This window comes from Molothrus aeneus, chromosome 13 (genome assembly GCF_037042795.1).
Source record: "Molothrus aeneus isolate 106 chromosome 13, BPBGC_Maene_1.0, whole genome shotgun sequence".
NCBI lineage: Eukaryota > Metazoa > Chordata > Aves > Passeriformes > Icteridae > Molothrus > Molothrus aeneus.
This window is the reverse complement of record NC_089658.1, coordinates 12,031,088-12,044,343: the sequence shown is the minus strand read 5'-3', so window position 1 is coordinate 12,044,343 and position 13,256 is coordinate 12,031,088. Positions and strand designations below refer to the sequence as shown.

General features: G+C 41.4%; 1 protein-coding gene across 1 annotated transcript in view; it reads left to right on the top strand.

The window, feature by feature from the left end:
- The window catches only part of ABHD17C (abhydrolase domain containing 17C, depalmitoylase), a 30,170-nt gene extending 18,964 nt beyond the window's left edge, over positions 1-11,206 (top strand). The window contains exons 2-3 of the mRNA XM_066558632.1: positions 4,207-4,386; positions 7,437-11,206. Of these exons, the coding sequence (XP_066414729.1) occupies positions 4,207-4,386; positions 7,437-7,656 (400 nt within the window). The 3' untranslated portion in view covers positions 7,657-11,206. The remainder of the gene's footprint in view (positions 1-4,206; positions 4,387-7,436) is intronic.
- Positions 11,207-13,256: the final 2,050 nt, after the last annotated feature.

Sequence of the window (13,256 nt, the reverse complement as noted above, 5' to 3'; positions counted from 1 at the left end):
GTTGGCATTTAGACCGAAAATCTGCTGTAATTTCTCTGATATTTTGGCTGACATGCTGGAGCGGTACTTGCTGAAGCACAATGCAAAATGCAGTGTTTTGATCTGATATTGTAAATTTCTTGCAATAATCATTATTGACTAAGTTGCTAGTGTTGATTTATTTTAATGCAAAAGTCACACAACATAAAATCATAATATATGCAATCTGCTGTGTGACTTACCTAATTGAGGATTTTTGTTTTTCTTTCTAGCCCCAAAATTAGATTTTTAGATTCATACAGGATTAAATAGCCACTTATTTCTGAAAATATATATGGATACCTTATGGAAATGATAGATATGATGCTAGAAAATACCTATCTGTGGTTCTTAGCAAGTGATCTAAATTTCTCTGGATTATTAAACTTAGAGATAATGCATTTTGAAAAGGTGATAAATAGTATTTTGTGACAAATGGGTTTGTGCAAACAGGAAGAACCAGACTTGAACAGGTTATGAAGAGCTGAGTATGTGTATGTTCTAGTAAAGGTACTCTAGAAGTCACTATTTCCTCCAAACTGGGGCATGATTTGTGTTATTCCTGATATATGCTGGATTTTCTTTGTGTCTTGAAAATGATTTATTTAATTGGTGTGTTTGCTGGAGAAGGGAGTGCCCAGTTTCAGACTCAGTCCCCTTGTGAGAATGCAGGAGCTGGTTACCTCATTTTCCTGGCCTTGTAAATTTATGTATTTTGTGTGTTGTAAGGAATCATGTGTTGCCCATCACTCCCTGCCTTAGTTTAGCAGCAGTTAAACACTAAGTCTCACAGTGTTATGGAGTGGGGTTTGTGCCATCAAAATACTCTGCATAGACAGTTTCTGAAAGCTGATTTATTGCTGTTGCTGTATGCAGGCTGCTCCCTATGCTTTCCTGTTCAGGTAAGGGGTAAAGGAACAGCAAATATCATAAAAATTCTAACTGAAAATACAAGGTGAGGCTGACTTCATGGATTCAGTAAGCCTGGCAAAAGGACTGGCCTCACTAATGAATATGTATTTGGCACTTTTGAGGACTGGCAGCTTTGGCTGTGAACATTGCAGGGCTTCAGCTGTGACACTGGAGTCCCCACAGCAGCATTCCACTGGCACTCTGCACTGAGCAAGGAGAGAGTAAAAATAGCAATGGTAAACTTTCCAGCTCTATGGCTCAAAGCTGGAGCCCTGGGGGGAGCAGGGATTCAGGATCTTAGGCTCATAATTAAAGATGCTTTGAGATAATACATGGTTTGCACGTAGTGCTGTCATCCAGAAAGTCTGAGGTGCTTTGCATGGCAGTTGATGCCATCATCGCCAATATTCCCAGTCTCCTGTATCCCGCTGATCTGCTGGCATGACTGAGGTCTCTTATTACTCTGGAATAAGTAGAAGAGCCTGGGGTGTGGATTCTCTAATAACCAGCTTCTGTGCACATAGTTCATGCTAGCATGGGGAGACCAGAAATGCTGGTAAACCTCATTTGTATTTACTGAGGCAGAAACACAGGGGAAAAAAAAACCCAAACCCAAACTACTGTTATTATAGACTCTGGGGTGTTTTGGGGCCTTAGACCAGGACTGGAGCTCTAGGTATGGGGAGCTTACTGCTTGTGAAGGGTAATGAAGGTCACTGGAATGTGTAAGCCACACCATGTACTTGTGGGCTATTGAGACCTGAATAGGCTGGAGAACTTTGAGCTTTGCCACCTGTGTTCCTGGGTAAGGGGAAGCAGAAATGCTTGTATAATTTATACAGCAGTAGCTGCAGTTCTCAGTAATGGAGTTCCCTTCTGCAAAAAAAGCATACCTGCCCTTTTTTCTTCTCTTTTTCTCCCTTTGTCAAAGCAGGGTTTTGCATATGCCCATGGTAACTGAGCTGTTTCCTGCTTTGGCTTTGCTGAAGCTGGTATCCACATTGCTGTGTTGCCCTGCCTGTTTAGAACTCTCTGATGGGGCTCCACAGGAGAAGTGCCCAAGCATATCCAGAAATTTTCCTTGGCTCTCCTGCTCCATCGGATAGAGCTGTTTCCACAGAGACCAAAGCTTGTGTGTTTCAAGGAAGTTATTTTTAGGGGCTGCTGTTTAGCTGGTGGAAAGACTTTCTTCCTTAATAGGAGAGCAGACTGTAACAGGATTCCTCCTTTCCAGAGTGTCTTTTGCTTTTTTCTACCATATTCTTTCCCTTTTTCTGTGTCACCCAGTTTCCCTTTCATTGCTGCCTTCTTACCCACTTCTCTTTCACTTTCTGTATCACTGCTCCTGTTGTGCAAGGATCTACACAAGGAAGTTTGCAGAAAGTGAGGGAGGGACCCAGCCTCTGCTTTAAGAACGTTGTGTTTTAAAGATAAAGCCCCCAGGTGGGTTTGTACCTGGGCTTGCTGAGTCACCACTGGGCAGTGTTTGTGAGAACACAGAGGATCATGGAGTCAAGCCCTGGCTCTCAGCTCTGAGGACCTTGCGCAGCTCAATTATTCATGGCCTTCGCTCATGAGTTGTCCTGTGTCCTTTGGCCTCAGGATAAATAAATATTACATCTAGCTGTTTCTGCTGATGTTTGCTGTAAGCTTCATGTCTCGCTTGCTGAGCGATGACCTAATGGTAAAGGGCTTAAAAAGATAAATCTGTTACAGTAACTCTTGTGTCTTGAAAAGGGGAACTGTCCCCAAATACAACAACCCCAGAGAATCTTTTAGTTGTCAGTCAGTAGGATTGTAAACCAGAAGACATTTGCTCTAATGATAGGCTAAAAGTGCACTAACTCAGTGTCCTAATACCCTGTTACAATTATTCATTTTGTCCAGATATTACATTTCCTTTCAGTGGAGTTGGATACTGAATAGTTGTAGTGATGAAGGGTTACTTTAAATTTAGATGTATCTCTGGGCTTTTTTAATGATGCTATAGACTGTATGTGACTTTACCTGGAATATTATGAAACAGCTTTTTCTCTGGAGTACCTATTGCCACAACAGCGAGTTTCTCCCCTTAGAATATGAGATGTTTTCAGAAACATAATAACATCAAAATAACATCAAAAGGAGTGAGTCTAAAGCTGATCAGTGTTGGAGAAATTTGCCATACTAAGGCAATTGGATGTGTTGAACTCTCTTGCCACCCTATGCTTTCCTATTATCCTGTGATTCTCATTCAAACATCTGTTTCCACATTCTGTTTATATTGTAAACCTTTTAGAAAGAAACTTCACACTTATCATGATACTGCAGTTCAGGATGGCATTGCAAAACCTACCAGCATTAATATCATTCCATGCCCACTGAAATGCCATGTAGGTGATCATGTTCCAGTCCTGTTTTCTTGTATATCCCTGATGCTGTTGCATTTCTGCCTATGTTCAATATGATGCAACAGCTGGCAGATGGGCTGGATGCATGTGGTGCCTTTGGGGTGCATGCCTCCAGCCCTCCCCACCCAGCAGCTGGAACAAAGTCTGTGATGCCAAGATTTTGTTCCAAGGTCCTGTTAACCCAGTCAGCCAGGCCCTGCTGTGTGCTGAACCATGCCTAACACTGAGGGAGAAAAAAATCTGCTAAAAAAGCTGCACAACATTTTTTTAAAAACATCAGGCTGTGGTGACAGACTGCCAGCATCCGCTGCTGCTTGGTTACCAAGAGGATAAAATTTTACTCCTGAGAGATATTTTTATACAGTTGCTTATTCATATAACAGTAGATGCCAAAAGCACCCTTATGCTCAGCAGTATAAAAATATTAAGAAAATTTCAGTTTCACAGAGGCTACAATCCAGTCTAGTTATACTTCATCATGAAACAAGGCAGTCCTGACAGCCTGTAATTGGACGATTAGTACTGGATTATTCTTAATTTTAATTATTAATTGATCTTTCTTCTACTGTCATTTTAATTTTCTCTTTTGGCACATACCAAATCATTTAGCTGCTTGAAAGTTGCATATCCTCCAGGCCTGCTGTACACCTTGCAAGCAGCTTTGTAAGGAAATTGAAACCTTCCAGGTGTACATGGGGTATAGCTGGGTTTGCTTTTCATTGTCACAGCAGTGACCAGAGCACTGTAGATGGTGTAGACTGTCAAAAAGACATGTTTTACACAACTTATTTTTTACTAGAAGTGTGTTCTTTTCTGTATCCAATGGATGTGAAATACGTTGTGTTTTGGCTTTTTTGTTTTAAAGGGATCTTTCTTTTCTCTGCAGGTATGGTGTCAGTCCTGAGAACATTATCCTGTATGGCCAGAGCATTGGTACTGTCCCCACAGTAGACCTGGCATCTCGGTACGAGTGTGCAGCTGTGATCCTCCATTCTCCCCTCATGTCTGGCTTAAGGGTGGCTTTTCCTGACACCAGGAAAACCTACTGCTTTGATGCTTTCCCAAGGTAGGTATCACTGCTGCAAGCAGGGGTTCTCTACTCACCATGGTGTTTAAAAGGGACTGTTGGTGTAAGTAGATACTGAGACTTGTATTTGGTCCTCCCTGGTGGGGATCTTGTAGGATCCAAATTTTGTGACCAAAACAAATTCCCTGTCCCATCTTTTAGAAGATATTAAGCTTGTTTTAAGAAACTCTAGAAAATTATATACAACTGGTTTTAAGATAAAACATTTGCTTTTATAGTCTAGTTTTCACAGGAAAAGCAATTGCAACAGACCTGGAGTACTCAACTATTTGGGAATAGTAGAGGTTGTGGGAGCAGCAGATATTCTAAGAATCTCTCTATAGCAGGGAAGGACACAAGTAAAAAGCTTAGTAGTTCATGGAAGGGAGAAAATAAATCAGACCCTCACTGAAGTCTTGGTCAAAACTTGGCTTTACTTCAGAAAGTCATGCTTGTGATAAGTATAGTAAGGAATATTCATAGCATTTATTATTTTTGTTTTATTTTGGTTACACCAGATTAAAATTAGCAGCTGTGGGAGGCTGTAGGTAAAGATCCATAAGCCAGAACAGCTAGAAGGAATGGGGATGAAGTAATAGTGGCTCTCACAGTTCCCATGTTTAGAATCCTTTCAAACATATTATTAGTTAATTAATAACTTGTTGGAGGTGCAGACTGAATTTGAAGCACTTACACTCCAGCTCATTCATCATCCTCAAACCTGAAATCCAATATTTACAAATGCTTCTGCAAGAAAGGAAAAAACAAAGCCTTAAACATAGCTCTGATTACAGAAGTAACAGTGATTAGCTGTTACCAGCCAAATCAAATAACAGCTTTAAAAAGAAAAGTGGGAAGGGGAACAGTGACAGCAGATGTGCTGTAGCACTTGAGTGTTTTGTTCTTGCCCTACTGAGCTGTTCATTGCTGTCAGTCTGACTTCCCTGGTACTGGGAGCAGTGAAAATAAACAGCAGTGCTCTTTATGAATGTGTGCAGCTCAACTGTCTGTCTTCACAGTGGGAAACAAAATAGTTCTGTGTGCACCTACAGTGAGTTGCTATTATGTGCATTTTATGTTGGGACACCATGAGAATTTGGTCTCTGTAGATTTTTCTAGCTGCAGAGCTGTGTGGCTGAGAATACTAAGTAAGGCTAATGTGCAGTTTAAATACTGCTTTATGAGTCGCTGACTTGGCAATGGGATGCCTTCCAGTTTTCTGCAAAATATAAATATTATCTGGCTTAATGGTCTGTGAATATATGTGAAAAAGATTTGTTTCATTATATGAATACTGAAGTGAAAGGGATTTCCTACAATAAATGAGAACTTAGTGTCTAGCCACAAAAATTATGCATAAATATCTCTGTAGCTGTTTTAGCTGATAGATCTTTTATACCAGACCTTTCATGGGCTTAAAACTTCAGTTTTTGCAACATATTGATCATAAAGTATTTACATTTGGCTGTGATACTAATTTTGGGATGAAAATTATTGGGAAAAACAAAATCTGCATTATTCTGATGCCTCTTTTATGTTGGGATTTTTTTTAATTCAGTGTAGTTGCACACAGCTCAAGTTTCACACAGGAAAAGTGAAATAGGGCCGCATTTTAATTTTAAATAGTACCTTAAATGGCACGAAACCTGGGGGGGGTTTTTTGACAGCTATAGAGACAGAGATGTGTTTACACTCAGTACCAATGGCAGTTCTCTAGAATGCTGAATGTTGAGGTTTGTAAGTGTGAGGCTTAGTGCTTCAGTTTACATCTTTTTACTTAGCTTCATATTTTCATAAAACTTTTTTGAACCTGTTTTTAAGTCAGGGTATGCTGGCATCTATATTTCAAAATAATTTTAAGCAGTCTTGATCATTTTGTAAGGGCAATGGTCATGCCAAAATTGCATGCCTTCTTGCTCTTCAGGAGCAGGAAAATCCAAACACCTTTTATTTGCTACCATAAAAAAATAGATTTGTCCTCCCATAAAATTGAGTAGTACCAGCACTCATTTCTCCACATTCCTCCATTTGTTGATGGAAGTGGAGCAGGTAGGAAGCTGAGAGCTCATTAGCACGTGGTGTCTCTACACAGATTTGGAATCATTGGTAATTACCAGCATGAAATGGCTGGCTGGAAATAAAAGCTGGGGCCTGTGTGAGGAGAGTCAGAGAAAGCTGCTCTTCACTGCTTGCAAGTTCATGTGCTACCAGGATGCTTCATAATTGGGGTTTTCTGGCCTGACCTCTTCAGTGGAAGGTGCCTTTGTCACTCTTCTCTTCCCTCAGAACCGATTTTCCTGTGACAGGTAGTCTCGAGCTATATTGGTCTGCTAAAGGTAGCTGGACAAAAGGAAAAATGTTACTCTAAAGCCACTTTGCAGTCACAGCTGGCAAAGAGGCTGGTTACATAAAGGAGAATCCTGTGTGATTTCTGTGGTTTGCAGTTAAATATCCCTGTGTAATGCTCTTCTCCCACAGTTTTCTATTTCATTGTTTGAACTTAATCAATAGAACAGATTGTTTTCCTTTTAGCTGAATCTGTCTAATTTGGGGGTTCAAAGACAGGTTTAAGCTCCATGAGCCAAAGCCTTTTTTTTGTTGTTGTTAATGAAATCTTATGACTGGAATGTATTTAATTAGTTCCTAAGCTGTTAAATTGGAAGGTGATAATGTGTCACATGAGAAGAGTCCGTGCTTGCAGAATGTCCCATGGAATCTTACTTGCCTCACAGTGCTTTGTGTGATAGATACAGTAACTCTTTTGGTGGGTGATTTTTGGGTGCCAAATTTTATTTGCATGCTGCCCACTCAAACTTGTTGCTGTTAGCACTGGTGGGCTGGTGGTGGTGGCAGTGCAAGCTCCTTTTTCACACGTATGTTTTGGGAGTGAGCCTTGTCCCATTTCACTTGTGCACAGTTCCAGGGGTCTGCAGCCATTTAAAAACATGCTGTGGTAACTGGGTTGTTTGTCAACAGTTAAGCTTGCTTTCTCTAATGATGTGAAACTGAAAGCCCCAAACTGAGCTGTGTCTTTCTTTTCCTTCCCCCAGCATTGACAAGATCTCTAAAGTGACCTCTCCTGTGCTGGTCATCCACGGTACCGAGGACGAGGTGATCGATTTCTCCCATGGCCTGGCCATGTACGAGCGATGTCCACGAGCAGTGGAGCCCCTCTGGGTGGAAGGGGCTGGGCATAATGACATAGAGCTTTATGCACAGTACTTAGAGAGACTAAAACAGTTCATATCTCATGAACTTCCCAACTCCTGAAGAAGCCTACCTGATTTTACCTCAGTTACTGTGAACGGAAGAAATTACCTGGTTTTGCACATGCTTTAACTGGATAGCTGTAATAGCTTTATACTATGAAGAAATACCCTGTCTTGAGGGTGTTCTAATCAAACATCTGATGAAATTTGTCTTTTCTATCTGGAAATGATTCTACTAATGCACACAAATATGGTCAACTACTGTAATTCCAACAATTTTTAGCTTCATTGCCCTGAAGGAAGTGGGAATCCTAGCTGCTTATGGGGACACTTTTTACCTAGTGCTGTATTAATTGAAGATCAGTTTTCTCTGTCTCACTTCAGATCATTTATAATTCTGTCCTACAAAGACTTTTTCCCCATTGTGTTCTCGGAGTGGAGAACACAACTGTTATGAGCTACAGCTTGTTCTGAACAATCATGGGTTCAACCTAAGGGAGTACTTTCTCTGTGAAGTTTCTAGCTGTGGTATTGTAACTGGAAAGTTATTGTGATGAAGTTCCCCCTCCTCCCTTCTAGTGTTCTTTTGTTAACTTACTGATCTTCCCAAGTAAATTATTTAAATATACTTTTACCTGAAAATAAACAAACTACTATATGGGGCTAAACTCTGTAATGACCTCTCCATTAGTTGTATAAACATAACTGGAATATTCTTAAAGGATCTAGGGACAAAACTGCTTTTGTTTAAAAATAAATGTGTAAATTTACTACTAGAAAACTCATTTTAATATTCAGATTGTCTGAATAATAGCCATAACAGACATTTCCTTCTGTAAAGCATTCCTGTAGACTTTTTAAAAGTACTGTACATATTTGAATTTACATTGTGCATAGATTCTTAATTGGTAGTTTTAATTTAAGTCTAGTTACAATAAACTGCAAAATTCTGGTTTGTATATGATTGAATACATTTTGTTAAAATATGTTTTTATCCCTATATTATTTTGCTATTAAAGTTTTATAAAGTTTCCAGGACAAGAAAAAAAATAGAATTTACACATTTATGTTTTGATGAATTATGTAACTAAATTTTCATTGAGCTGATCTTTTTAGTTTAGGAGTAATTTGATTCTTTGACACTGGAATCGCACAGATTATGCATCAGAAATGCAAAACACTTAAAAATTGTTACACTGCTAGGATAGGTCTAATTTTTCCAAATTTAAAGGCCTTAAATGTACTGTAAGCCTCAGATTGTTGTATAAATTGATTGCGATTGATTGCAGTTTGTGTCCTGTTGCTAGAGAGCAACACAGTGATTGTAATGGAATAAAGGATGCATGGATTAGAGCTTGCTCAAGTTTGGAATCTTATTTGGTGCATAATTTTCATACATGAGGAAAGTGTAAAAACATTACTTGATAGAGTAAGCTGGGTATGTAAATCAAATGTGCAGGAGGTTATGTTTAAATGGTGTTAAGCTGGTTCTAAGAAATGAAAAAACATGATTCGTTGCCTGGAAGAAATATTTGAACATAGTTGTTATGAATTCCTATAACAGGCCTGCAGTTAATTTTCAGTGCTGCAAGTGTGCATTGTCTTTGATTATTGCCTTGGCCCTATTACTGCAAAAGAGGAAAAACTTGTATTTTCACTTGCAGTGAAATGAGGACATGCATCCTGGGCCACATCACCAGGATCCTTAGACTGGATTTGGGCATCAGTGTTGTCTAGTTGTGAATTTTAACTGTCCCAAGCAGCAGGGACCCCAGCAGTTCTTACGGTGGCTTTGCCAGCCAAAATTGTCAGGTTTTGCCTAATCGCCACCTCAAGCTCGGCACTTCCCTCCTGTATTTTAAATAAATATTCAGATACTTGTCTGATTTTATATATATTTGTTGTACCTTCATAAATCCACAGTGGTTTTCTTCCATTCCTACTTGTGTTGTTCCTGGGACTGTAGTCCTGTGGAAACTAAGCTGCTGTGTGGTACAGGTATTCAAGGTAATGTTGAAATGGTCAGCCTGTCCCTGTAGTGACTTGGGGATTTTTACCTAATTAGCTCTGGTTTTTGGTACCCACATTGAACTTTGTGTTGCTCTGAAACCTCATCCTGCAATGTTTCTTTTCGTGACTGTCTGTAGATACCCTTTAACAAACTGATATTTCTAACCTTTTCCCCATAAATTGTTTTTTTGATTAATACTTTTCCAACTTCTGAAGTAATTTTGTGACTTGTCTTTGCATTTGCTTTGTTTTTTGCCAGTATTGCTCTGTTAATGAGAACCCTGAATATGAATTCAGCGTGGTTATTTATGTCCCATGGTCTCTGCAGTTGCAGGCGCAGTTCATGATGTCCTGGCTGAACATGGATTTCCACTTGTACTATCTTTTATTTGCCTGAATTCCTTCTTAACTAATTCTCAGAGGGGCCTCAGTCTTCTAGCTTCTGCATTGTCTGGTTTGGTTTGTGAAGTTCATTTGCATTAAACTAACACAGATGTTTTGCTCTTAATTAAAACGTTAATGACCTATCATTGATCCACTGGTATGGATCTTCTTTCCTCTCTTTTAATTCAGTAATTTGTTTACCTGTTTCTTCCCTTAAATAATTTTCCTTATAGCCCTATTCTCATCCAATAGTTCTTAAGTGAATTCTGATTTTTTTTTCTGATGTATGCTCTGCACAAAATAAATGCTGATAATGAGCTGCTTTGTATTATAAACTTGTATCAAAGTTTCAAGCATTTTGAAACACTGCTGGTCAACCTTGGAACTATTAGTTGAAAAAGTGTGGCCAGGTCATGAAGATGCAGTTTCATCCATGACTAAATTTCAGGTCCTCATTATTTTAAAGAAAAAGATGTTTTAAAATTTTTTTGAATATTTTAACTTTTAAACTATAGGAAAGGGGATGATGTGAGGTTATGAAAAACAAATTTTGGGCTTAAAAAAATAGTCTGTTCCAGCAAACTGCTAACATGCTGTAATTTAAATGTATAATGTGAGCCTTTACAAGAACTTGTTATGCATATTTTAGAGCTCTCAAGGTGTCACTGTAAAAATGGCTCTGTGTGCCTGGATAAATTATGCAACGGGTCTCCCAGAGGTGTGAGCGATCACTAACATTTTGTTGTCGATGGGGATGCTCTGTCCATTTTTCCTGTGTGACTGACCATTTCTGTTCATGTAGTGCAGCCACAGGTGATGTACAGCTTGTTTGCAGAAAGGTAAGATGTGCTACATCTGTTTACTCTCAGTAGTTGTCTCGTGTTTGTGCTTTGGAAAAGCCAGAGGAGAATATTTGTTACAGCTTCAAAGGTGTGGTTTTCCAAGGACTCTGATATGTATCCTTCTAAAATTTATGTAACTGTTACAAATTTAACTTGTGCTCACCTGGAGGCCTGTTACTTGTGTTGCCTCTGCTGCGGTTTTGTTCCTCGTTCCTCCATGTCACTCCTGTAACTTGTGCCAGCTCTGCTCGGGGTGCTGACCCTGGAACTCCAAATGCCCAAACCTGTATTTATGCTTAGCATTGTACACATTTATGAACTCTGTATTGCATTTGCTTTTTCTAAATGGTGCTAAACATAGAAGTAGAGACCCAATGTACTTGCTTCCTCTGGTTATTCGTTCAGCTGGAAAACTTGATTGTTCTCACTTGGAAAACACTTTCTTCCCCAGGTCTATTCCTGTGAAAGCAAGCTAATGATCTCAGTTAAGCCCATTTAACTCATTTCTCTATGTCCTTCTCTGTGGAACTCTCCAAACATTTTAGCTCTGAAATTTAGCTCCAATGCAGTCGTTTGTACTCCAGCACTGGGTAAGGGTGGGGTGGCTCTTTGATGGTGGGCACTCCGCTGTTGGGAATGAGGTCAGGCACAGAAACTCCCCGCTGGGTCCGTGTTGCTTTCCAAGTCCAGTGGTAATACTGAGGTCAGATGGGTGTGAATTTCAAAGCAGGAGGTTGTACTTGAGCCTCATAGCTTGGGTACAACAGTAAAAAGCAGGAGCTGGTCCTTGCAGCAGGAGAGTGAGCCCTGCTCCCTTGACTCTGCAGTTTTGCAGATGAGTTTCTGCAGTAATCGAATTAATTTTGCAGAAAGTGTAAGAGTAACATGCCTGCTGTCTTAAAAAAAAGAAACTCCAAGAAGACCCCTACAGCATTAGTAGCTCAATTACAAATTACCTTTTGGTTCCTGGAAGGGTAAAGGTGCTTTGGTCTGGGTTTCCTCGGGGGCGCTGGGGACTGGGAGCGCATCGCGTCTCTCTGGAGTAAAGCCATGTGCTGGCTGTCCCTGCGTGCTGCTCCCTGCGTGGGACGGGGCTGCGCTTCTCTCGCTCCGGAGGCCGGAGCATCCCCGCTGTCCCGGGCCGTGCCCTTGTTGTGTCCTGGGGGCTCCCCCGGCCCCTGGCTCCGCGCACGGTGGCGTTCGGGCTGCGCTGCGCTCGGCGGGGCCGCTCCACTGCCGCTCCTGCGGGTGGTGATGATGGTGATGGTGGTGATGGTGGTGGTGGTGGTGATGGTGGTGGTGATGGTGGTGATGGTGATGATGGTGATGGTGATGATGGTGGTGATGGTGATGATGGTGGTGATGGTGATGATGGTGGTGATGGTGATGATGGTGGTGATGGTGGTGGTGGTGATGGTGGTGGTGGTGATGGTGGTGGTGATGGTGGTGATGATGGTGATGGTGGTGATGATGGTGATGGTGGTGATGGTGGTGGTGATGATGGTGGTGATGGTGGTGGTGGTGATGGTGGTGGTGGTGATGATGGTGATGGTGGTGATGATGGTGGTGGTGATGGTGGTGGTGGTGGGCGGCCAGCCCGGAGCGGGCTGTGGGCGAAGGCGCTGCCGCAGCCCCGGCGGTCCGAGCCCCTCGGGGCGTGCCCGGGCCCGGAGCGGCTCCTGCAGCCTCGGCGGGGCTGGGGCCCTGCTGCCAGCCCGGGCTGTCCCGGGAGAGGAGGGGGCGCGGAGCCGCTGGACCCGAGCCCTGCTCTATCAGGAGAAGCAGCGCAAGGAGCACACGCCTCTGGATTACACTTGGCCTTCAAGGCGAGCATAGGTGGCTTGGTTTGCTGTGCCTCTGGAGGTGACTGCATGCAGTGGGTCTTTCCTTTATTTTCTCATTTTGTCTCTAGGCCTTATTAGTTTAAGAGCTGCTTTAAACTAAGAAGACATCGATCCATAGTTTTGCTTATCCTAAATGACGTTTTTCATGGCAGTCTGTTCTTGGAACTTGCAGACCTGCTAAAAGATTTAACATCGCTTACATTTCAAGTGACTCTGCTGCAGCAGTGCCATTAGGAGTGCTTTGGATCTGCCCTTTGGATCTTTCCCTTTGCCTCAGACCAGGACCAGTGGGATGGCAACACTGCCTAATGTCCTCTGCATGGTAAAATATAACTGCTAGGACTAAGCTAAGTAATACACTGTTATATTCCAGGGATGAGTTATAGCCATGAATGTGCATTTTGATACATGGAATTCCAACATATTAATAGAATGCTTAACTAATACAATAGGCAAGCAATCCCCTGGACCCTAAGTCACAACTACTTGAAGTTGATAACTTTAATCTTGAATCAAATAAATAACAAACCTAAAGCTTCTCAGACATGCTGATCTGGGATGCCCCTCTAGGAAACAGAAAA